The 24,842-nt window shown below is 45.7% G+C and overlaps 1 protein-coding gene across 2 annotated transcripts in view; it reads left to right on the plus strand.

Moving 5' to 3' along the window:
- Positions 1-787: 787 nt before the first annotated feature.
- Positions 788-24,842, plus strand: part of LOC137423744 (uncharacterized) — a 200,832-nt gene continuing 176,777 nt past the window's right edge. The window contains exons 1-4 of one of the 2 annotated variants that reach the window (XM_068111209.2): positions 788-850; positions 1,359-1,484; positions 3,811-3,911; positions 4,032-4,194. In XM_068111209.2, coding sequence (XP_067967310.2) covers positions 1,410-1,484; positions 3,811-3,911; positions 4,032-4,194 — 339 coding nt within the window. In that variant the 5' untranslated portion in view covers positions 788-850; positions 1,359-1,409. Of the gene's footprint in view, positions 851-1,341; positions 1,485-3,810; positions 3,912-4,031; positions 4,195-24,842 lie in introns of those variants that run through there. The other variant, XM_078773776.1, reaches the window with a different exon arrangement.

Below are 24,842 nucleotides of genomic sequence, written 5' to 3' on the forward strand. Positions count from 1 at the left end.
ATCCAACGTCGAGGGTCACCAGTAAAGCGCGGCGTTACGCGCGCTGCTTGCGAGCAAGGAGGAAGCGGACAAGCGGTAACTTATAAGCGTCTTTATTTCAGGAGCTCACTGTAACACTAGCCGCGCTCCGGGCTGCGCGCCCCGTGTATATCCTCAGGCCACGCCTACCCCTCGGGCGTGGCCGCCGCCCACTTGGTGCGCGGAATGATGTCACCACGCCAGTGGGCTTTCGTGTCCGCCACAGTATCGTGTTATACAATGTGTTGTAAAAGACACTGCATCAATGGTGGTAAACTTCCGGAATTTTTTTATACGTTTATAATCTTTATTTTATTTCAATTGAATTATATACAATATCACTGGAGAACATAAATGGCCTCATTTGCACTTCCAAAATCCTTCATATTCCAGTACTGTACAGGAGAACTTCGACACGTTGAATAAGGTGGTGTATAAGACACTGCATCAATGGTGGTAAACTTCCGGAATTTTTAAATACGTTTATAATCTTTATTTTATTTCAATTGTATTATATACAGTGTCACTGGAGAACATAAATCTCCTCATTTGCACTTCCAAAATCCTTCCTATTCCAGTACTGTACGGAGAACTTGGACACGTTGAATAAGGTGGTGTATAAGACACTGTATCAATGGTGGTAAACTTCCGGAATATTTTTTCCCCCACCTTTAAAATTATTATTTTATTTCAATTAGCTTACATACACGGTGTTCGATGAGCTATCTGGTTATTAATTACTTGTCGTTTTCGTTGTCATGCGTAAACAGATCTTTGAGTATCCCAGATTCCCAGTGTATTTCCATGGAAGATTGATCACGTTTTCTTATCGGTATATCGATTTTATTGTCGTTCATAAGGGTACAGCTGAGAAACAAGACATTCCGGACTTAATTTTTTTTTTTCCAAATTACAGTGACTTCTCTTTAAGCTGTTTAAATCAGTTTGAAGGTTCCTGGTTCGATTCGAAATTTTGATTGATTGGCATTTGATTGATTGGGATTGGGGCCTTTGGTTTTCTTTTTCTTTTTAACGTGTGCGGCTTTATTTTAATTTTCCTACGACCGACGATATAATAGCATTTAACAACAACAACAACAGGAAGCCCTCGCAATGACGTCACCAATTTAGGCGCTTATGTTGGTAACGTGGTTGTTACCTTTTTTTTTTGCTCCCGACGTGGTGTTTGTTAATTTCGTCAATTGGTCGTTGATTATTGTTTTTTGACGTTAATCACTTTCTCTACTTATTATCATGTTTGCTTGGATGTTTGTAGAGAAGGTTGAAGACTGGATTTAAACCTTTGCGCTTTGGTGGGTCTGTGGCCTTTTCCCCGCCAGATTACCTCAGGTTAACTCTTACTTTTCGTTCATTCACCGGGAGTTACCATCATGGATGCTGATTTCTGCTTGTCCAGAATAAGAAAGGTGCCCCAGATGATATCGACAGTAAACTCCACGTTAGAGGTACGTGTTCATCGTGATAACGTACGGTAAAATGTGAGGTGGACGACTTGGTAAATTTTTTTTTTTTTTCAAAATGGCTGAACATGTGGAAGTGAAGGGTTTGCCGTTGGCGCCATTATCATGTCGCAATAATTACTTCCGCCACGAAAGTTGGTTGGAGGTTAAGCCTAGGTCACACATAGGCGGATTTGTCGGCGACTACTGGCGACTGAAAAAATCGCCACCATCCGCCGACAATCGTAATGAAACCGTAATGGACGGTCGCCTGTAGTCGTGGTTTTCCTCCCCAGGTCGCCTGCAGTCGGCAAGAGCCGCAAAGGGGCAAAATAATTTTTAAAATGTTTAAAAACGGCGCGCTCAGTCGCACTCGAAAAAAATCCGCCATGCTGTCGTGATGGAACCGCCATGCTGTCGTCGGTATCCGTAATAAGAGCGTAAAGCGGCCGCAACCCAGTCGCTCATAGTCCCTCCGCAATCGCCCCACCAGCTAGCACGGCAGAGATGCGAATGCCATACGGCCTTCCTGCGGCATCTTCCCGACTACGGGCCGACACTGTTGCGGCTGCATATCGACTACAGAAGAACTACCACGTCTCCCCTGCGGCTATGGGAGACTGACGACGACAGCAGTAGGACTAGTGGCGGCCGAGTTACGGCCATTGGCGACCGAGCTACGACTGCCTGGCGACTGCATTACGACATACCACGATTCCATGGCAAGACAGGATGGTGTGAGGGTCTCCGTGGAGTGAGGTCCTGTGGTGCCGACAAGGATATGGCTTTATTGTTTGGACTTGGGACTTTTGGGAACTTTATTTTTGGGACTTTGGTCCTTTGGAAACTTTATGGGACTTGGGACCAGTGGAAATAATTTGTTGGACTTTATTTCCATTCTCTCTCCCTGCAGAAAAGTTTGATTATTACATTACAATGATACATCTTTATTAACTTTGTTATTGTACATCAAACATCTTTATGTTTCATGTCATACATCATTGAAATGAATAAAGTGAAATGTAAAATAGAGAAATAAAGATTTAAAAAGTTGTGTGAATCGTCTCCAATCGCCGGCGATCTTATTGCAGTCTTGCGGACGTCGGAGTAAACCGCCACCCGGCCCCAATGCAGTCGCCGCGCTGCCGCCGTGCATCCGCAATGCAGTCGTCGTCGATCTTCAACAGTCGCCATCCCACTCGGGGCGTCGTCGCAATGCAGTCGCAATGTGGCCGCCTGCAGTCGCCATACTGCCGCCTGACCATATTTGACCGCCCGAAATCACCAGTGGTCGCCGAAAAATCTTGGTCGCCGGCAGTCGCCGGTAGTCGCCAAAATATCCGCCTATGTGTGACTTAGGCATTATGCTTTCACCCCTGGCTGTTTGTCTGTCCATCCGTTTGTGAACAAAATATCTGAAAGTTGTGGACGGATTCGGACGAATTTGGCAGAGATGTCGCGTATGTGAGAGGAACGACATGATTAGATTTTGGTGAAGATCCGGATTCGGATTCGGCTACTAGAATTTTAAAAGTGATTCTTCACCATTGGGAAATAGGGACAAAAACGATACATAGCAGGATATCTCAAAGTTGTGGACGGGTTTGGACAAACTTGGTGGACAGGTTGGGTGTCTGACCATGACGAATCGATTCGATTTTGGTGAAGATCTGAATATGGATTCGGATGAGTTATTTAATTTATCAAGTGATTCTTCATCATTGAGAGATGGGGCTAAAAATGATACATAGCAGGATATCTCAAAAAGTTGTGGACGGATTTGGACGAAACTTTGTGGACCGGTTGGGTGTCTGACAAGGACGATTCGATTTTGGTAAAGATCTGAATATTGATTCGGATATGAGACTTATTTAATTTTTAAGTGATTTTTCACCATTGAGAGATTGGGGGAAAAGCGATATATAACATGATATTTAAAAAAAGTTATGTCGAGTTATGAATAAAATTGGTGGATGAGTTTGTTAGGTGGTGACAAGATCGAGCGGATTAGATTTTGGTTCAGGTCCGAATCCAGATCTGGCCTATCAGTGGGGTACAAAGCGTAAACTGTTCTGCCTGGTGGAGGTTTGCACTATAGTACCGAGTGCTGTTCTAGTCTTGCTGATGTGTTTTGAGATGAGGGGGTGAGTAAAATATGCCTGTGTGGAAAATGTCATGGTCATGGTCATGCCATATGGTCATGGAAAAGTCATGGAATTTCTGATACCCAAAAGGGTACAAAGCCTGGATTATTTTCCAGCGAGATCTCGTCTGGACCTTGGGGTAAGACCAGGTCCTCTACGTTGTCTCCCTATCCATGTGTGTATTGCAGAATCTTCAGGAATTGGTGCAGGTTGTGGAAGCCAATGCATGTCGAGCGGAACGTCAGATTGAACAATCCATTGACCAGCATTGCTCCTTGCTCGTCACTCGGTATGGGCACCTTTGGTTAAACCCACTACTTGATGTTTTGGCTCTAGCCGATGGTAATTGAAATGCGACTGCAACTGTCGTCTTGTATTCATCTCGTGCAATGCGATTGTGATGCGACAGGGGCAAGGTCTTGATATCGGAGTTGTACGATCAAAAAAAGAGTCGGTTGGCTGCCTTGAAGCAAGGTGTTCGTTCGTGCGAGCATCACCTGGCCACGTTGCATTTGATCAGCTCCTTTGCATCTGCCTGTGACAGCCACCTGAGCACTGAAGCAGTGGAAGAGGTTTGAATGTGAAAATGGATGATTATAGATAGGAAAGTGGATGTGTACAGTGCTGATTGTGGATAGAATGGTTAATCGTAACTAGTTAAAGCAGTTATTTTGTCCTGATTCCATTTCAAAGTAAAAGCAAAACTGTTGGATTTGCTGGTTTGGTGTTGCCTCCAACACATTGCTGCAGACAGAGGCCGTCTCTTGGATTAAATAGTGTTGATTTGTCCATTATCTTGTATAATTGTAAGAAGAGTAAAAGTGAGTACCGTAATTTAGTTCTGATTTGTAATGCTTGTATAATATGCCTGTTTTTTTTTTTGTAATCTTTTAATTTTGTAATCTTGTAATAATATTATGCCTTGTAATCACACTCTTTTTTTCTCTATTTTAATATTATTCCATGTACTCGCACCCTTTTTTTTTCTCTATTTTTTTTTTTTTTTAGACAAAGTCGATGCTTGTGTAATACTAATAGCGGGGTACCATAGTGAAAATGTCGTTACACGGTGGACAAAAGCACAATTTTTTCACCAAAGCATCTCCATGGTATACCTTCTAGAAAAAAAGTAAGCTCCAAAAAAAATGATGATGGGAAGTGTAATATCTGATGTCATTATGACGTCATCAGCTAATTATTATGTAATCATATATAAAAAAAAATCAATGACTTAGAACTAAGGTGTTAAGTGCATTTTAACATCAAAATATATGTTTCTGAGGTCAAGGATTTCAATGCACTTTTCATTTTTTATTTTAGACAATCTTTAAAAGATTTATAATGTCATTATGACGTCATAAGCGAATTATTTCGCAATCATAATAAAAAAATGAATTAGTTAGAACTAGGCTATTAAGTGTATTTTGACATCGAAATATATGTTTCTGAGGCCAAGGAATTCACTGCAATTGTCATTTTTCTTCTTGGACAATGTTTAAAAGATTTATGACATCATTCTGACGTCATCCAGCAAAAAAAAAAACTATTAGATTCGTCTGCACACATTCGTTTGATTAGTTAACATCCACATATCGAGAGTTCATAATAATCTTCCCGATGAGTTACAGAATTTAAAACACCACTAGAGCATTTTTTTTCAGTAATTTAGACTGAGCTATTATTAGTTACACTTCATCATTATGTCGTTAGCTGGTTTAATAAAGGGGTAAATGACAAATTATATCTGTTGCTTCAAATGTATATGCATATACATTATACAAATACTCGTGATTCTGTCCCATTTTGTAGCAGTGATTCCTTGAGATGCGAAAGAATATTAGCATATCGGCCGACTATTCTGGAGCCTATTCTGGAGAGCAGCGATCTTTTTAGTTTTAGGATTCCCCTTTGCCTTCATTGGTGTCTTGCAGAGCGGGAGCGAATTCTTCTTGATTGGTGCATGAATGGATTTTGTTTTATCGATGAAGACTTCCCGTCTGAATGTTTGGTACTGCTCAGAACCTAATGCCTCGATACTCTGAACTGTCTCCACAAGTGATTCATGGGCACAGTCATGAGAGTGCAAGACCACCAAGTCAGAATGATCATCAAGGAAAGGATTACCGTATTCACTGATCGTCTGGATGAGGCTGTTAGTTTGATTTCGAAAGGCTGCTTGCACTGATTGACCTTCTTCATGATGTTGGTACCTTACTTCAGGGTCCTCTTCAGGTAGGTAGTCACTTTCAAATTGTGTCGGCAGCCTGGCTTGCTCTGGACCAGCTATCATCCAGCGTTGGAAGGCATCTGGATTTTCGGTTAGGCCCACAGCTCCACCCTTGCCTTTTACTTTGGCATTCTCTTGTTCGTGGACCTGATCGATGGGAAGCGTGGAAATCCTCTTTTGTGTTTTGTTCACAACCCAGTGCTTTTGGAAGTCCTTTGCTAGAGCGGCTGGCAAGGATTGCACGTCTCGGAGGTGGATGGAAACCCAACGGCAGTAGTTGTAGTGGCCCAGTGCAAAAAATAGAAACATGAGACTTTGAAGAGACTCAACATAGAGAAGAAAGTCTTTCTCTCTGTGCGCACGAATGAATATCATGATCAAGATCTCTGTTCGCAGCACTATGTCCCAGTACTGGAAAGTCGGACACTTCTTTGCCATAGCCAGTCTCCAGGCCTCAAATGTCTCACTGTCACTGGATAAAGCAGCTTGCTCATATGCTTCTTGTTGTAACCGTGATAGAGCTAAGGCAGTCACTTGGTGGGCATGTCGTGTTCGTGTCACATGAGCGGCATTGATGAAAGAGTTAGCTGTACCAGATGTTGCTACACCTGAATCAGTTAGAGCTACAGTCCAGCCACTCTGATCTAGGAAATCTCCCAGTGCGTTCCACAAGGCCTTCTCCAAATGGAACCCGCCAAACATGATCAGGAATTCATTTTCACCGTGAGTTGCAGGCCAGGTCCATTGAATATACTTGCAGTTCGCAAAAATTGGACAGTCACAAGTGAGTACTGGAATCTGGCCTGGGTCGAGGAACTCTGTGATGGACTTCAATATGTTCATGGCGTGCTTGATCATGGCTGGTGAGTCTGCCTTCTCTTGAAATAGTGGTAGAAGAGCAATCAAGGCAGGGGGATCGAGCGGAGGTGATTGCTGAGATGCATGATAGGCAGCCCATGAGATAGTGTCTCCCTTCTCACTTGCATTTCCGTCGAGAAGCTTGGAAGCATGCTGAATCCATTTCTCCTCCTTTTCTTTTGCTTCTTCAAGCCTCCCATTTACAGGTGTCATGATGACCTGTGGTACACTGGTATTTGATGCTTTCAGATGTACTGATTGAATTATGCTAAACGAATCCAGAAGGTGAGGTTTCTCATTTGGATTTGCAGGAAGAAAGCAAGTTGCCACCCGAACACGTCCGAGATTATCTTGTGTAGGAAATTGGATGACACTTGCACAACTTCCATGGAACGATCCTTTGGCTGTAGTGGAAGAGGGATTATGGTCGATGTTATCCAGTGCACCAACAGTGAAGAGACCTTTCCTGAGAATAGATGGGCACACAATTTGGTCAGCAGTGAATTGGTCACACATTGCAGATGACAATTTATTCTCCAGTTGCAGAACCTGGCTGTAAGAGATGCTCAACCCTAGTTTAGCCAGTTGATCGCTGAGTGTTCTGTTCCTTGTCAATGTGTGGATATTCAAGCCAATGTATACTGGAAGTGGAGGTTCTCTCTCAGGAGACTGTCGTTTGGGAGTATCCAGTTTCGTGCACCTTTTCTTTGAATTGTGGAGGAACAACTGGGCGATTGTTTGAGAAGCCTGTGTGTCATAATATCGCTCTTCAAGTTTGGTCCATAAAGGATCATTGATGACAGGAGTGCAAGACTGGGAAGCATTGTCTGGCACTTAGGGGGGAAACTGCCAGAAAACTTGAAATGTGTTTCTCCAAACATTTCTTCTCTGCATATTTTTGCTACTTTTGCAAAAAGTAGCGCTTCTGATTGATAGTCATGTTCATGCAGAGCATCTTTCAGCATTTGTTGCATGCCTTCTGGAAATACAAGAACAATGTTCTTGCCATCTGTCTGTTCTTGCACACCGGTGTCGGCAAAGTGCTCAAGAAGCCTGCTTTTCAACCGGCTCTGGTTAATTGACACATCATGCCCAAGATTTTGAAGACGGCGTTCATACATCTCATGAAGATCTGAAAACTTGAACAGGTATGTCCCATCCTCAATGGCAAACTCAACGTAAGACACCAACTCCACAAACGCTCTGGCATCTGCTCGTTCTCTTTCCGTATTGGAAGAAACACCTTCACGGCGATGAGCCCGATGTCTGTTTCTGTATCGTGTTAAACAGTTCAGGTGGTACTTGGCTTCTAGGGTGATTAAATCACCCCCTGTTATTTTGTACAAGAGTTGGTCATCCTGCATATCAGTTGCCATCTTTCTGAGGGACTGATCAGCACCAAATGTTTGGAAGTTGTGTAATTTTTGGTCGCCTGTTTTTTCACAGAAGATGCACACACACTTTTTTTTTTTTTTTTTTTTTTTTTTTAAAAAAATACTGAATCGAGGCTCGTGAAAGAGCTAACATTTACTTCACAAACAAATCAACCAGACAAACAAAACACACAAAAAGCGGGAGCGGAAAACAAGATGGGGAGAGAAGGTGAAGCACACAAACACAACATTTGAGAGCAGGGAGATGTGTGGAAGGGAGAGGGCTTGGGGGGAGGAGGCGTGGGAAGGGGTGGGGGGGGGGGGGGGGGTGGAGGGAGAAGTATAAAACACAAGGACACCAAGGACTTCCAGGACAGGAGTTGGTATTTCAAAAAAGTGGAATTGGGGTGAAATTAGCGGGGGTAGAAAAGATCACGGTTTTGGATGGGGGAAGATAAGAGATGGTGGTGAACAGCTGTTTTAAAGACCTGGAGGGTGGAGTGGGATTGAAGAGAGTGAGGGAGTTTGTTCCAGAGGCGGGAGAAAAGAGGAATGAAGGAGTGAAGGTGAGCAGAGAGTCTTGATTTTGGCAGTTTGACCATAAGAGGGTTGCAGGCAGATCTTGTGCGACCTGTAGGAATATTTGCGGGACAGAGCCCAGAGAGAGCTGGGGGGGCAAGGCCTCTATGTTCTCTTCCCAAGGTACAGACAACTGCCCCAAGATGACCTGTCTTGTTGCACCTCACCAGATGACAATGTCAGGCCACAACCTTGCCACACAGATGTCCTTTGGGAATACCTATTGTGGCTTTAGGTCTGCCACCACCTGACAATCACAAGCATCTGACAGCCCTCTTGCTTTCCACCTCCTCCTCTTTCCACCTCTAACCACTTGGCCCTCCTTGACAAACCACACCTCTCCCCCATCGGTCTCCTTCTCCACTTTTTTTTTTTTTTTTTTTTTTTTGTATACAACGTCGAGGCTCGTGAAAGAGCTAAACTCTCTCTCACTCGATCTCAGCACCTCTTGTTGCACCATCTGCACTACCACCGCCAGCACCTCATCATGCCGCCACTTGAATGCTACTGAGCATGCACTCATTGCATGCTGCACCGTTCCCAAACCTCCACACAAAGATCATCTCTCCTCCTGCAACAACCCCCACAATCTCAAGTTTACTGGTGATGGAAGCACATCACACGTTGCCCGCGACAGGAAACTCAACAATATTGGCTCCATCCTCCAAATCTCTTGCCACTTCAATGTCCACACCCGCACACCTTCCCACCGCATCCAAGCACCTTGCTGTGCCTGACCGACTGCTTTCACATATCTCCCGTCCTCTTCCTTTCTTCTCACCTCCCTCTCAACCATCTTCCTCCTCTCTTTCACACATGCCTTTCCCCATCGCTCATGCTTCATCCACCCCAAGCCATGCTTCCCGTGCTGTACCATCCCCACGACCTCCTCCTGTTGCAACCGCTCCTCCATCTCGTCCACCTCTGCTCTTGCATACCACTTCCGACTTCCCTTCTTCTCTGGGAGAGCATTCTTTACCACTGTATCACTTGAATCCCGCAACATCATGAACCCCCGCACCCTCACCACCTTAAACTCCTCGGTTAATGATGTCAAGGGAAACTGGAGTTTTCCACCCTGACAATAAAAGGCAATGTTTATATCGATTGTCCACATACATACATATATATACACAAAGAATTAAGTTAAGCACCCCTACACAACGAATTAAGGTAAGCACCCCCTAATATATATTCTTTGTGTATATGTATACATTGGCATATATTCTAAGGTATGTGAGATCAAATAATGATTGGTATGACATTAGCAATTATCCATTGATGAAATTGAGTGATCAAAGTGAAAAAAGTGATTGGTTGAGTCAGTGATCCGATCACGTGGGTCCTACACACGTTATTGACGCAAAGATCGCTAGAGGTCTTCTCAGAACAATGACTGTAAGTTAGAAAACATAAACGTCATCCACACTGTCCGTGATGGACCTATAGCTCCATACTTAAATTGAGGTGAAAATATGCCTAAAATTCCCAAAAAATTTCACCTTAAATTATTCAGAATAAAATATTGAAAACGGCATGATTGTTATGTTTTTATGTGACCATAATATCACTTCTCCAGAAAATATAGCAATAACATGGGTATATTACACTGTTTTGACGACAACAAACTTGTAATGTGCGAGGTTGTAAAAAAACGGGGGGGGTGCTTAACTTAATTCTTTGTGTATACATATATATATATATCGCACGATATCTCAAGAAGTTATGGACGGATTCGGACGAAATTTGGTGAAGAGTTTGGGTATGTGACAAAGACGAAATGATTAGATTTTGGTGAAGATCCGAAAACAGATCTGGATCTGAGAATTTTTTCAGTGATTCTTCACCATTGAGCGATAAGGCAAAAAAACAATAACTATCTATCGCACGATATCTAAAAATGGTGTGGACAGATTCGGCCAAAACTTTGTGGACAAGTTGGGTGTGTGACAAAGAAGAATTGATTCAATTTTGGTGAAGATTCGAATCCAGATCCGGATCAGATAATAATTTTTTAATGATTCTTCACCATTGAGTGATGGGGCCAAAACCAATATAAAGCACGATGTCTCAAAAAGTTATGGACTAATTCGGAAGGAAAATGGTGGATAGGTCGGGTGTGTGATAAGGACGAATGGATTTGATTTTGGTGCAGATCCGAATCTAGATCTGTTTACGAAATTTTTTTTTAATGAAATGGAGCATGTTTTTTTTTGTGCGCTGCTGGTCGGTCGCTCGGTCGCTTGGAGTTAGCTTCATCGCGGGAGATTCCAATGATTCTGAATGCTTTGGTTTCAACAGCGTGAAGACGAGCTAGGTGTGAGGCAGGAGCACCAGCCCAGAGGGGAGAGCAGTATTCCATTGAGCTGCGGATGAAAGCCTTGTATGTGGTGAGGAGCTCAGGTGTGCCAAGGAAGGACTTCGCATGACGGAGGATGCCCAGTCGGCGACTGGCTTTGGAGGCCAGATTTGAAATGTGGTTTTCCCAGGAAAGATCATGGCAGATAGTGAGACCCAAAAGCTTGAGTGACAGAACTTCTTGGAGAGGATTATTCAGAAAGTGGATGGGAGGGTTGTCCAGTCGGTCTTTTCGGAGAGACATCGTAAGAGTGTGAGATTTGTCAGGATTGAAAGACATGTTCCACTTGTTTGCCCAGTCTGTGATTTTGTCCAGGTCTGCAGAGAGTGAGGAGGCAGCAGACTGCCGATCTGAGGGATGAAGAATGGAGCGACAGAGAGTAGAGTCATCAGCAAAGAGATACAGAGGATTTTCAAGAGAGTCAGAGAGATCATTGATGAAGACCAGAAAAAGCACAGGGCCTAGAACACTGCCTTGTGGAACTCCAGCCTGAACAGGAAGAGGAGATGAGAGAAACCCATTCAGGGCCACACGTTGACTACGACTAGAGAGGAAGTCCGCCAGCCATGCGTGGAGATTTCCATGGATACCAAAAGAGGAGAGTTTGGTGAGCAGAGCGGGGTGCCAGACCGTATCGAAGGCACGTGATATGTCAAGGGAGACTGCTCTAATTTCCTGTTTGGCATTGAGGACCTCCATCCATTGTTGAGAAAGCAGAAGCAGCATGTCCAGAGTAGAGTGTCCAGGTCTGAAACCAAATTGATGATCAGAGATCAAGCCATTGGAGAAGAGGAAAGATTTCATATCTGAAGCAATGATGGATTCCATGACTTTGCTGATAATTGGGAGAAGGCTGATTGGTCTGTAGTTGCTGGGATCTGTTTTTGCACCTTTTTTGTGCAAAGCGGTGATGTTGGCAGATTTCCAAGCAGATGGAAGATGATCTTGAGCAAAAGAGAGGGTGAAGAGAACAGAGAGAGGGAGTGAAAGAGCGGAAGAACAGGATTTTAGGACCCGTGGGCTGATGCCGTCAGGTCTAGTTTCAGAATCCGAGTCGAGGGTTGACAGAAACTTTTCCACCTTGTCAGGAGGAAAGGACACAGAGTCCAGGAGCAGCTGGGTACGACTGGGTACGGTGGGTACAGAGAGGGATGGGTTTGGGACACAAGATTTAGAGGCAAACACAGAGTTGAGGCATTCAGCTTTTTCACGTGCGGAGTCAGCCGTGTGGCCATTTGAGGTGAGGGAGGGGATGGAGGGGGAACAAACACCAGAAACAGATTTGACCAGACGCCACCAGGATTTGGAAGAGGGAGACAGATAAGAGAGTTCGGTCCTGAGAATGGAGAGATATTGTTTCCTGGCTCTCCTGAGGGTGGACACACACTTGTTTCGGGCTTTGTGAAAGGAAAAGAGATTTCCTTCTGTTGGATTTGCTTTCCAGGAGACGAAAGCAAGTTGTTTCTGGGCAATAGCCTCATCACAAGATTCCGTGTACCATGGACGGGAGGAAGGGTATGACAACAGAAGACGAGATGGGATAAATCTGTGCATGAGAGAGAGCAGTTTGCTTTGGAAGAATTCCCAGGAAGAATTTATGTCAGAGGCAGTAGAGATGGGAGACCAGTCCAGATGATTGATGGCTGCTTGAAGACCGTGCCAGTTGGCCTGAGTGAAATGCCAGACTCGTCGATGTTGAGGAGGCTCTCTGAGAATGGTCAGAGAGATGTCCACTTTAACAAGCACATGATCAGAAGAGCCGATTGGAGCAGAAGAAGAGCAGCAGACATTTTCAGGGAAGTTAGTCATAACCAAGTCCAGAAGAGAAGATGCTCCGTTGACTGAAATCCGGGTCGGAAAATTGACAGATTGTGTCAGTCCCAGTGAGTCACAGAAGTCCTTTGCTGAAGAGCCATGGCTGGTGAGAGAGGTACCCACACCCAGCCAACTGGCATGGTGACAGTTGAAATCACCACATATGAGGAAGAGAGAGTTGGGATGGGTAGATAGAAGTTGGTCCATATTCTCAGACAGCGAGATGTAGATGGAGTCATCACTGTTTGGTGGATGGTACAACACACATATGAACAAAAGGTGGGAGCGAAGGGGAAGCCGTAACCAAAGGTATTCCTGGGGGTGAGGTGGAGAGAGGGCAGTGCAGGGCGAGTGAGGAAGAGTTTTTTATAAAGATAGCAACCCCACCTCCAGGACGGGCTCAGGTCTATCATACCAGAGTAGGGAGTAACCTGGGAGAGATACCAAGGAATCAGAGACATCATGAAGGAGGAAAGTTTCTGTTAAGCAGATCACGTCTGGTTTGTCAGAAGCAACCTGTATGGAGAGATCAGACATGTTTGAGCGAAGGCCCCGGATGTTTGAGGTCCATACTGTTAAGGAAGAGGAAGGGGGAGCATCGGATACAGAACAGGGGGGGGGGAGCGGTAGGGTAAGATGTGGAAGAAGAGGAAGAGGTAGGGAGAGCTGTTGAAGGTGTGTCAGAGATTACAGAATAGCTCGGAGAAAGGGAAGGATGGGGCAGACAAAAGGTTTGATGGTGATTGGGAGAGGCGCAGTGAGGTGTTATTTGACGAGGAGGAAGAGCGAGGCAGAAGGTTGAGGGAGATGAAGGTGAAAGTTGGAAGGGGGAAGAAGCGGGGAGGACGCTTTGAGGGGGAGGGGTGAGAGGGGAGTCTAGGAGGGGAGGAGCGAGGGAGAGTCTCGGAGGGGAGGGGTGTGGGGGGAGATTTGAAAGGAATGGGTGATTGGGAAGATTTGGAGGGGAGGGGCAAGGGGGAAGATTTGAAAGAGATGGGTGATGGGGATGATTTCGAGGGGATGGGCAAGGGGGTAGATTTAGAGGGGAGGGGTGATGGGAAATGGGATTTTGGGGTGATGGGATTTTGAAAAATGTACGATTAATGGGAAACGAACATTTATTGCAAAATGAGTTTCTTGAGACATTCGAGTCAAAAATACGTTTGAGGACGCTGGAGGGAGGATGGAGTGCTGGAGAGTTTAGGGAATGAATGAAAGATACACTATAAGAGATGGAATTTTTTTTTGGAATGAATGGATTTGGTGAGCAAGTCGAAAGCATCCTTTTATAGAAGAAGAAGAAAAAGGTGGTATAGAATATGACAGAATACAGGTCTTCAGGGTTCAGATGAGACATTTTTTAACAACGTGATCACAAACAGCGTGGTCGAAGAATGAACGAACGAACAACTAAGAACGAATAAACGAATAAAAACAGAAGGAAATGTTTTTGTGGTTTTTTTTTTTTTTTTTGAGATTTTAAAACAAGGAAGTATGGGATGAAAAGACCGTGAAAAACAGAGACCGGAAAAAAATTGCAGCGCGATCGGAGAACCGCTGAGACAAAAAACAAAGCCTAAAGCCAAGGTTGGACACAGTAGCCTAGTACTACACTTAGGCCTCAGAATACACGATGAAAAAGACCGAAGATTCTGTACACAGGTATGAAAAACCAACGCCAAGAATACTATTAAAGACACCCCAATAGGTACATACAAGACCAGTTTCGACAAAAACACAATTGTGAAAAGTTACTTAACTTCGAAAGCGAGCGTGCATGGACAGCTTTGAAGAGACGAGACCTCCAATCTTGCGCATGCGCAGAGCCAATGACAGATTTGATGCAGACTTGGCATCAAATACCGACTGCCGCTTTGACCGTCGCATCTCAAGAGCTTCGGCTTCATGTTTTCTTTTCCTCATGACTTGTCTGTTGTTTGGAATTGTTGAATTTCTGATGGCAAGAACGATGCCATGAGGCATTATTTTTCACAAAAGTTTCTACTGTTCCTTCTGTTACATATTCTACATCAACTGGCAGTGCATTAATTTTTCTGAACTCCTCAACATTTCCGAGGAATGCAGCGTATACTTCTCTGGCATTACGTTTAAATCCTTTCTGTGGACAAGATAGTTTTTCCGGTGTAGTTTTCTTGCAGATTATGCAAGCACTCCAATCCATGATGACCTGAAATTGAAAGGAAATAGTCCACATAAGCATAAAAAGTACAATATCCAAACCAATATTATACGTTCCAATGCTGTAATTTGATAGAAAAGTCATAAATACTTTTATTGGTTTCTTGCATTTCTAAATTTGAATAGCTAGACTAAGATCGCGTATATTCCAGGGAATGTATTGTTTGAACATGGTCTTAAATCACATTTGAGACCGGGCACCCTTGCATTTATCCCCTAATTCTTGTTTTATTTTCATTTGTTTTGTTTTATTTTTTATATTTTTTTTACACATTTGAGTAATGACATCACTGCAACATAGTGAGCTTAAAAAGGCTTCTATATCAATTACCTGTTTCTTGAAATGTTAAATTAATGACTCAAAATCTCGGCACAGTACTTCACAACCTTATATTATACATTAATTTGCGCTAATATCTTTAGTCTATTGTGACGTCATTATGACATCATTAAATACACTTCCTGTCATCAGATTTATTGGAGCTTACCCTCTTTTTGATCATTATACATGGGCAAAGCTTTGGTGAAAAAATTGTGCTTTTGTCCACAGTGTAATGGTCCTTGGCATTTTTGTTAATAAGGTACCTCACTATAAGAGCTAACACATAAAACAAAAACGCATCAACAGAAACACACATGAAACATAATAATAATAATAATAATAATAATAATAATAAAGGGAGCGGGAGACAAGATGGGGAGAGGGAAGCACAACAATAGTTCAGAACAGGGACATTGGGAGATCTGTAGAAGGCAGAGGGTTGGGGTGAGGTACATGGGATAAACAAGATGGACACTGCATGAACTTTCAAGAAAGAAAAGAAGATTTGAAAAAGGTGGATTTGTGGTGCATTAACGAGGGTAGAAAATATCAAGGTTTTGGATGGGGGAAAGATGAGAGATGGTGGTGAACAGCTGTTTTGAAGACGGAGGGAGGAGTGGGATTGAAGAGAATGTGGGAGTTTGTTCCAGAGGCGGGAGAAAAGAGGAAAGAGAGTGAAGGTGAGCGGAGATTCTTGATTTTGGCAGTTTCACCAGAAGAGGGTTGCCGGCAGATCTTGTGTGCCCTGCAGGAATATTTGAGTGACAGAGCACAGACAGAGGTGGAGGGGGGGGGGGGGGGGGGCTAGGCCGGAGAGGAGTCTGTGGAAGACAGAAAGACAACCAACGTGCCTGCGGTGAGCGAGTGAAAGGCCCTCAGAATCGGCTTCATCATGGGAGATTCCAATGATTCTGAGAGCTTTGGTTTCAACAGTGTGAAGCTGAGCTAGGTGTGAGGCAGGTGCACCAGCCCAGAGGGGAGAGCAGTATTCCATTGAGTTGCGGATGAAAGGTTCGTCAGTGGTGAGGAGCTCAGAAGTTCCCAGAAAGGACTTCGCACGATGGAGGATGCCTAGTCGGCGACTGGCTTTGGAGGCCAGATTGGAAATGTGGTTTTCCCAGGAAAGATCATGGCAGATAGTGAGACCCAAAAGCTTGAGTGACAGAAATTATTTGAGAGGATTGTTGAGAAAGTAGATGGGAGGGTTTTCCAGACGGTCTTTTCGGAGAGACATAGTAAGAGTGTGTGATTTGTCAGGATTGAAAGACATGTTCCACTTGTTTGACCAGTTTGTGATTTTCTCCAGGTCTGCAGTGAGTGAAGAGGCTGCTGCCTGCCGATCTAAGGGATGAGGAATGGAGCAGCAGAGAGTGGAGTCATCAGCAAAGAGATAGAGAAGATTTTCCCGAGAGTCTGAGCGATCATTAATGAAGACCAGTAAAAGCACAGGGCCCAGAACACTTCCCGAAGGAAATCCAGCCTGGACAGGAAGGGGAGATGAGAGAATTCCATTCAGTGCGACACGCGACCAGAGAGGACGTCGGCAAGCCATGTGTGGATAATTCATTGGATACCATAAGAGGAGAGTTTGGTGAGCAGGGTGGGGTGCCAGTCCGTAGTGAAGGCACAGGATATGTCAAGTGAGACAGCTCTGATTTCCTGTTTGGCATTGGGGACCTCCATCCATTGTTGAGACAGCAGAAGCAACAAGTCCATAGTAGAATGACCTAGTCTGAATCCAAATTGATGATCCGAGATCAAGCCATTGGAGAAGAGGAAGGATTTGATGTCAGAAGCGATGATTGATTCCATGACTTGGCTGATAATTGGGAGGAGGCTGATTGGTTTGTAGTTGCAAGGATCTGTTTTTGCACCTTTTTTGTGTAAAGCGCCAAAGCGGTAATATTGGCTGATTTCCAAACTGATGGCAGATGACCTTGAGCAAAAGAGAGGGTGAAGAGAATAGAGAGAGGGTGTGAAAGAGCAGCAGAGCAGGATTTCAGGATCCGTGGGCTGATACCATCTGGTCCAGTTGCAGAATCAGTCGAGGTTTGACAGACCAGAAGAAGTAAGGAGAGGAGGACATAGAGCCCAGGAGCAGCTGGGTTCGACTGGGTAAGGTGTGTTCAGAAAGCAATGGGTTAGGGACCCAAGATTTGGAAGCAAACACAGAGTTGAGGCATTCGGCTTTTTCACGTGCGGAGGCAGCTGTGTAGCCGTTTGAAGTGAGGGAGGGGATGGAGGGGGAACAAACACCAGAAACAGATTTGACCAGACACCACCAGGATTTTGAGGAGGGAGACAGGTTTGAGAGTTCATTCTTGAGAGTAGAGAGATATTGTTTCCTTGCTCTCCTGAGGGTAGTGTTACGTGCTCCTCCCCAAACCCCGGTCACGGTGTACCTCCGAGCCCCGAGAGGAGTCACGGCAGAAAGATGTTATTCTGTGTCAAAGATCAATGGTGAAACCACACCAATTGTTACCAACAAACAAATATTGTATTAAGGTCACACAAGAATAACAACACAAAAACAATTGTAATCAATAATTGTACAACCAATATTTATTTCCTATGATGGTACCATCAGGTTCGTTATTGTCAACATGTAGACATGTAGGAAAATGTTCGGAGAACGCTTGGATTCGGAAGAGGGTCAGAGAGCGGTATTCAGGATTGCAAAGCAGATAGCGAAAGAGAGGTGTGATATGATGGGGGTGTGTTGCTTGAAGGATGAAGTGGGACAAATCGTTGTGGACCCAGATGGAATTAAAGGAAGATGGAAAAGATATATGGAAATGCTGTTGAATACAGAGAATGAATGGGATGGCAACATAGAGAGTAACCCAGTTTTAGGACCCGCAGAGAAGATAACTGAGAAGGAAGTTGAGGAAGCGATAAAAGCAATAAAAACCACCTTTAGAGGCCATTTTTCCCCGCAAAGCGGGGGTTGGCCTTTTTCGGGCACCGTGGTTGTTGCGATAAAAGCGATAAAAGCAATGAAGAGTAGAAAAGCGGGAGGGCCGACGGGAGTTGTGGGAGATATGTTGAAGGCAGCAGGAAGTTGGGGTGTGAAGAGAATGGCAGAGATCTGTAATCTGGTGGTGAAAGAAGGTCGCATTCCAGTGGATTAGGAACTGAGTACCCTCGTCCCTCTATACAAGGGGAAAGGTGACCCTCTGGAGTGTGGCACGTACCGAGCGATAAAGTTATTGGAGCATGGAATGAAGGTATTGGAAAGGGTGTTAGAGAGGAGGATAAGGAAGAAGGTGAAGATCGACGAAATGCAGTTTGGATTTATGCCAGGAAGAGGAACGACAGACGCGCTCTTTATTGTGAGGCAGTTGCAGGAGAAGTACATGGAGAAGAGGAAGAAGTTGTTTCTTGGGTTTGTTGATCTGGAGAAAGCATTCGATAGGGTTCCACGCGAAGTATTGACATGGGCATTGAGGAAGTTAGAAGTGAAGGAATGGTTGATCAGAGTTGTGATGGCAATGTACAAAAGAGCACGCACAGCTGCAAGGACGAAGGACGGGAACAGTAATAATAATAATAATAATGCATTTATTTTATATAGCGCTTTTCAGGAAGCCCAAAGACGCTTTGACAGAGTGCAAAACATAATGCATAGCAAAACATAAAAACAATTTCAAAAAAAAGAAGAATCATTAGGGAAATATTTAAAGCACAAAGGAGGGAGAAGGAGAGGAGATAGTCAGGGGTTAGATGCTGTTGGTTAAATGTTGAATGCAGTGTTGAACAGGTGGGTCTTGAGTGATGTTTTGAATGTGGTGAGTGAGGAGGAGTCTCTGATGGTGAGGTAGTGAGTTCCAGAGGGTGGGAGCAGCGATGGAGAAGGCCCTGTCCCCCCAGGATCTAACTTTGGTCCGGGTGGGCGGGGGGTTTGGGGGGGGGGGGGGTCAGGAGGTTGGTACCAGCAGAGCGGAGGTTGCGGGTGGGAGTGTGTCTGGAGAGGTCAGCCAGGTAGGATGGGGCCAGGTTATGGAGGGCTTTGTAGGTCAAGAGGAGGATTTTATACTGGATTCTCTGGGAGATGGGGAGCCAGTGAAGCTTGTAAAGGACGAGGGTGATGTGGTCACCGGTCCGGGAATGGGTGAGTAGGCGGGCAGCGGAGTTCTGAATGTATTGGAGTTTATTGGTGATTGTTGAGGCTGAACTATAAAGGAGGCTATTGCAGTAGTCCAGACGGGAAGTGATGAAGGCGTGGATGAGGGTTTCTGCAGCCACGGAGGAGAGGGATGGATGGAGACGGGCGATGTTTTTCAGGTGAAAGAAGGCTGTCTTTGTGATCTGTTTAGTGTATTTGTCGAAGGAGAGGGTTTGGTCAAAGATGATGCCAAGATTCCGGATGTGAGGGGAGGTGGATACTGGGATACCGCCGATGTTTAGGGCAAAGTTATGGGTGGATTTTATGAGCGTTTTTGGGCCAATGATGATTATTTCAGATTTATCACAGTTAAGTTTGAGGAAGTTGATTTGAAGCCAGGATTTTATTTCAGTGATGCAGTTTGTCAGGATAGAGTGGGTGGCGGTGGAGATGGACTTGGTGGAGATGAAAAGCTGGATGTCATCGGCGAAGCAGTGGAATTGGAGACCATGACGGCGGATTAAGTGACCGAGGGGGGACAGGTAAAGGATGAAGAGGAGGGGGCCAAGAACTGAACCATGGGGGACACCTTGGGGGAGGGGAGCAGTCGGGGATTTGCAGTTATTGATGGAGATGAACTGGCGTCTGTTAGAGGTATGATTTGATCCAAGAGAGGGCAGTGCCGGTAATGTTAAAGGTGGTTTCAAGTCGGGTGAGGAGGATGGTGTGATCGATGGTGTCAAAGGCGGTGCTGAGGTTGAGGAGGATGAGAATGTTGAGGTTGCCAGCGTCAGAGGAGAGGAGAAGGTCGTTGGTGATTTTGAGGAGAGCAGTTTCAGTACTGTGGTTGGAGCGGAATCCGGATTGGAATGTTTCATACAGGTTATTGGCAGAGAGGTGATGTTTAAGTTGAGTGGCTACAGCGCGTTCCAAAACTTTTGACAGAAAGGGTAGGTTGGAGATGGGTCTGAAGTTATTTAGGGTGTCAGGGTTTAGTCCAGGTTTTTTCAGAATGGGGGTAACAGCAGCAATTTTGAGGGACGGTGGGACGATGCCTGTAGACAGGGAGGAGTTTATTGTTGCAATGATAAGTGGAGAGAGGAAGGGAGGCCTTGACAAAGCTGGAGGGGATGGGGTCAAGAGTGCAGGTGGCAGTTTTCATTCCTATGAGGAGTTCAGAGAGGTCAGTAGTGGAGACTGGGGAGAATTGTGACAGGGGATGGCAGGATAAGGGGGGGAAGGTGGTTTGAGGGGGAGCGGGTGCGGCGGTGGTCAAGCTGTTGTAGATGTTTTCAATTTTGCGTTGGAAGAATGAAAGGAAGTAGATGCAGTTGTCTACTGTGAATGACTGGGTGGTGGTGTTCAGGGGGCTGAGGAGTTTGTTTATTGTAGAGAAGAGTGCTTTTGGGTTTCCGTTGCCAGAGTGGATAATTTGAGAGTACTAGGCGGAGCGGGCGTGGGAGAGGGCATCTTTATGGTGTTGTAGGTGGTCCTTGTCGGCTTGGGAGTGAACTGTGAGACCTGTTTTATTGCGGAGTCTTTCAAGTTGGCGAGCACGAGTTTTCATCAGGCGGAGTTCAGGGGTAAACCAGGGAGCAGAATGGGTGAAAGAAACGGTTTTGGTTTTTATAGGTGTAAGTTGGTCAAGGCAGGAGGAGAGAGTGTGGTTGTAGTAGTCAGTGAGGTCAGAAGGGGTGTGGAGGTCAACGAAGGGAGAAGTGGACATTTTTTCAGAGAGGGTGGATGAGAATGAGGTAGGTGAAAGAGCGTTTAGCTTACGGAAGTTGATAGTGCGATAATGCCTTGGTGCTGGGGTGGGGATGTTTATGGTCAGAGTGATGGCTAAGTGGTCAGAGACAGTGAGGTCGGAGCCAGAGAGATGGTGCAAAATTAGTCCAGTAGAGCAGACAAGGTCCAAAATGTGACCACGGTTATGGGTAGGAAAGTTGACATGTTGAGTGAGGTTAAAGCAGGTGAGTAAATCAGTGAAGTTAGTGGTTATCGTGGAGTCAGTTGAGTCCATGTGGATATTGAAATCACCAAGGAGGAGGGTTGAGGGGGAGAGGGAACAGAGCTGGGTCAGAAAGTAGGAGAAGTCAGACAGGAATGATGGGTGTGGTTTTGGAGGGCGGTAGACAACAGCCATGATTGACTGTGTGTGACCAGAGAGTTTAAAAGCCAGGTGTTCAAATGATGGAGCAGATGCGATGGAGATGAGGCTGGTCCTGATGTCTTGTCGGTGAATAACGGCAATTCCACCACCTCGGCCCTCCGAGCGTGGTTTATTGATGTAAGAATATCCATTGGGTGTGGTGAGGTTGAGTGCGAAGTAGTCCAGAGGTTGTTGCCAGGTCTCAGTGAGACAGAGAAAGTCCAGTTTATTTTCCAGGATGTAGTCGTTCAGGATGAGGCATGTGTTGTTGAGGGACCGGGGATTGAACAGGGTGAGCTTGATGTTGTTTTGTACGGTGGGTATGAATTCAGGTGATTTGGCCAGGGTTCACAGACAGGAGGTGCGATTGTGTGCGTTGTTGTGACCAGGTGCACTGGGACGATGAGTGGGAGTGCGCTGAGCCGACCAGAGGACGGGGATGGAGTGACCTGATTGTAAATAAACAAACTTACGACCGGAGCCACGGTGAATGTACCTGGGTCGACGCAGGAGTCCATTTGATTTGATTGCAGAGATGCATGATGGGGTGGAGCGGGTATTAAGCAGGAGAAGCCTTGCGGCGGAGTACCGCAGAGCCATGCCAGCAGGAGCGAAGAGACGAGCACAAGGCCAAGGTCGAGGAGTGAAACAATGGCCACAACCCACGGGATCGGGCCCGAGGAAACGGCGAAGGAGCCGGGCAGGTGGAGCCAGGAGCAGAGCCGGGACCGAGCAGAGGGCAGACAGGAGCGAAGAGATGAGCACGAGGCCAAGGTTGAGGAGGCAAAGCGGCAAATGCAGCGGCAAACGACCGCCGCCGCTAATCAAGATCACGGCGGCAAACCGCCATCACCACCGCTGCAAACAATGGGCACAACCCACGGGAGCGGGCCTGAGGAAACAGCGAAGGAGCCGAGCAGGTGAAGCTAGGAGCAGCAGAGCAGAGCCGGGACCATGCAGAGGGCAGACTCGATGGCCAAAAATCCGCCACGACCACCAGAAAAGCGAGATACAGACAATGTTCCAGTCGGAGAAGCGGCGAGCAAGTGACGCCAGCGTCCTCTCAGGACCGGACCGGAAGCGGAAATCCAGTGGTGAGTGGTGAGTTTGAGTACCAAGTGGTGAGTTTGAGGTGAAGGTGGGAGTGCATCAGGGGTCGGTACCAAGTCCACTACTATTTGTAGCTGTGATGGAGGTGCTGGCCTAGACCGTAAAGGAGGGTTTACCGTGGGAGTTGTTGTATGCCGATGATCTGGTGTTGATTGTGGAAAGTATGGATGGACTGAAGGAAAAGATGAACAAGTGGAAGGAATGTATGGAGACAAAAGGTCTGAAGGTGAATGTAGGAAAGACGAAGGTGATGGCAAGTGGTAAAGCATGTGGTGAGGTGGAAAGAACTGGGAAGTGGCCATGTGCTGTGTGCAGGAAGGGTGTCGGAGTGAACTCCATTCAATGTACAATTTGCGCTGAGTGGGTTCATCAAAAATGTAGTGGTCTGAGAGGCTCATTAACCAGTATGGCAGCTACATTCAAATGTAAGGTGTGCACAGAGGGAGCTGCAGATGGAGGAAATGTTGAGTTGGATTTTGGAGACGGCGTGAAGCTTGAAGGTGTGAAAACATTTTGCTACCTCGGAGACATGCTGAATGGAGAAGGTGGATCAGACTCGGCAACGGTTGCTAGAGTGAGATGTGCATGGAAGAAGTTTCGGGAACTGAGTGGTGTGCTGATGAGGAGGGGCGTGTCGTTGAAGCTGAAGGGAAAGGCGTATGCTGCATGTGTGAGAAGTGTTATGATTTATGGGAGCGAGACATGGGTCATGAATGTCGAGCAGCAACGAAGGCTGGAAAGGGTGGAAATGCGAATGGTTCCGTGGATGTGCGGAGTGTCGTTGAGAGAGGAAGACAAATGATGAATTGCGAAAGATGATTGGAATAGAGCCTGTGATTGATGCTGTGGAGAGGAACAGGTTAAGATGGTTTGGTCATGTGTTGAGGAAGGATGAAAGTGACTGGTTGCGAAGAGTGATGGAAATGAATGTCGAAGGAAGTAGAGGACGGGGAAGATTGAGAAAGACTTGGCTAAAGATGGTGGAAGAAGAAATGCGGGCAAGGGGGTTAACAAGGAGAGATGCGGAAAATAGGGCAAAATGGAGAAGATTGTCATGGGGACCGCAAGGCTAACCCCCGCTCTAGCAGGGAAAATGGCCTTAAAATGCTTGTTGTTGTTGTTGGTACCATCAGGTTCGTACAATATAACTCGCTGTGCTCCGAGTGAGGGAAAAGAAGAACATTCCCAATGTCTCTTTCCCGGCTTCAAGCCAAAGTCGTTCCACTCCAGTGATCGTCCGTACGATGTCGTATCGAGACCAGAATCCCGTTGGGTTGACAGTCACAGTCCCACTGCCAAAGCTGCACAAAGGTGCCCTCAAGGCGACTGGGAAATCACATCCTCGGGTATGGACGTTCCACGGCTCCAAATCGACGAACCGCAGATTTCCCACTCAAAAGTCACGTGACACACGCACACCAGATTAACGTCTGAATGCGGTGAAAATGGTTGAAACGAAGTGAAAAACCTTGAGCGATGCGCAAAGCACGTGAGTCAAAATGGCCGACGGCCCGTTCACGTTGCGTAACGGCACCAACGATTCTCTTCGGAATCGACCGCAAAACCTGACGCAGGTTGATCTGTCACAGCGATAACAACTCTGTCGCAGGAATCCCTTTCCCGGGAAACCCGAAGTTCACTCGTGACCCTTGTTCGTCAACGTTTGCTCCAGACCTCGAAGCAGCTAGGCTTCTTGTCCGGCTCACTTGCTCCTCCTTCTCTTCCTCCTCTTCCTCCTCTTCCTCTTCGTCGTCGTCTGGTTCCGGTTTCATTCAAAACTAACTTTTTTACCTTTTGAAAATAGTAACCTCCAGCTCCCTTAAACGACAACAATAATAGTACATGGAATCAAAAATGTTTACAGTGGATGAAAACCACAACAACAGAAGTGACTAATCCGTAACAGGAGACACACTTGTTCCGAGCTTTGTGAACGGAACTGAGATTTCCTTACGTTGGATTTGCCTTCCATGAGGCGAAGGCAAGTTGTTTCAGGGCAATTTCCTCACCACAGGATTTGGTGTACCATGTACGGGAGGAAGGGTAAGACAACTGAAGACGAGGTGGGATAAATCTGTGCATGAGAGAGAGCAATTTACTTTGGAAGAATTCTCAGGATGA

The sequence above is a fragment of the Myxine glutinosa genome, chromosome 3 (assembly GCF_964187855.1).
Source record: "Myxine glutinosa chromosome 3, kmMyxGlut1.1, whole genome shotgun sequence".
NCBI lineage: Eukaryota > Metazoa > Chordata > Myxini > Myxiniformes > Myxinidae > Myxine > Myxine glutinosa.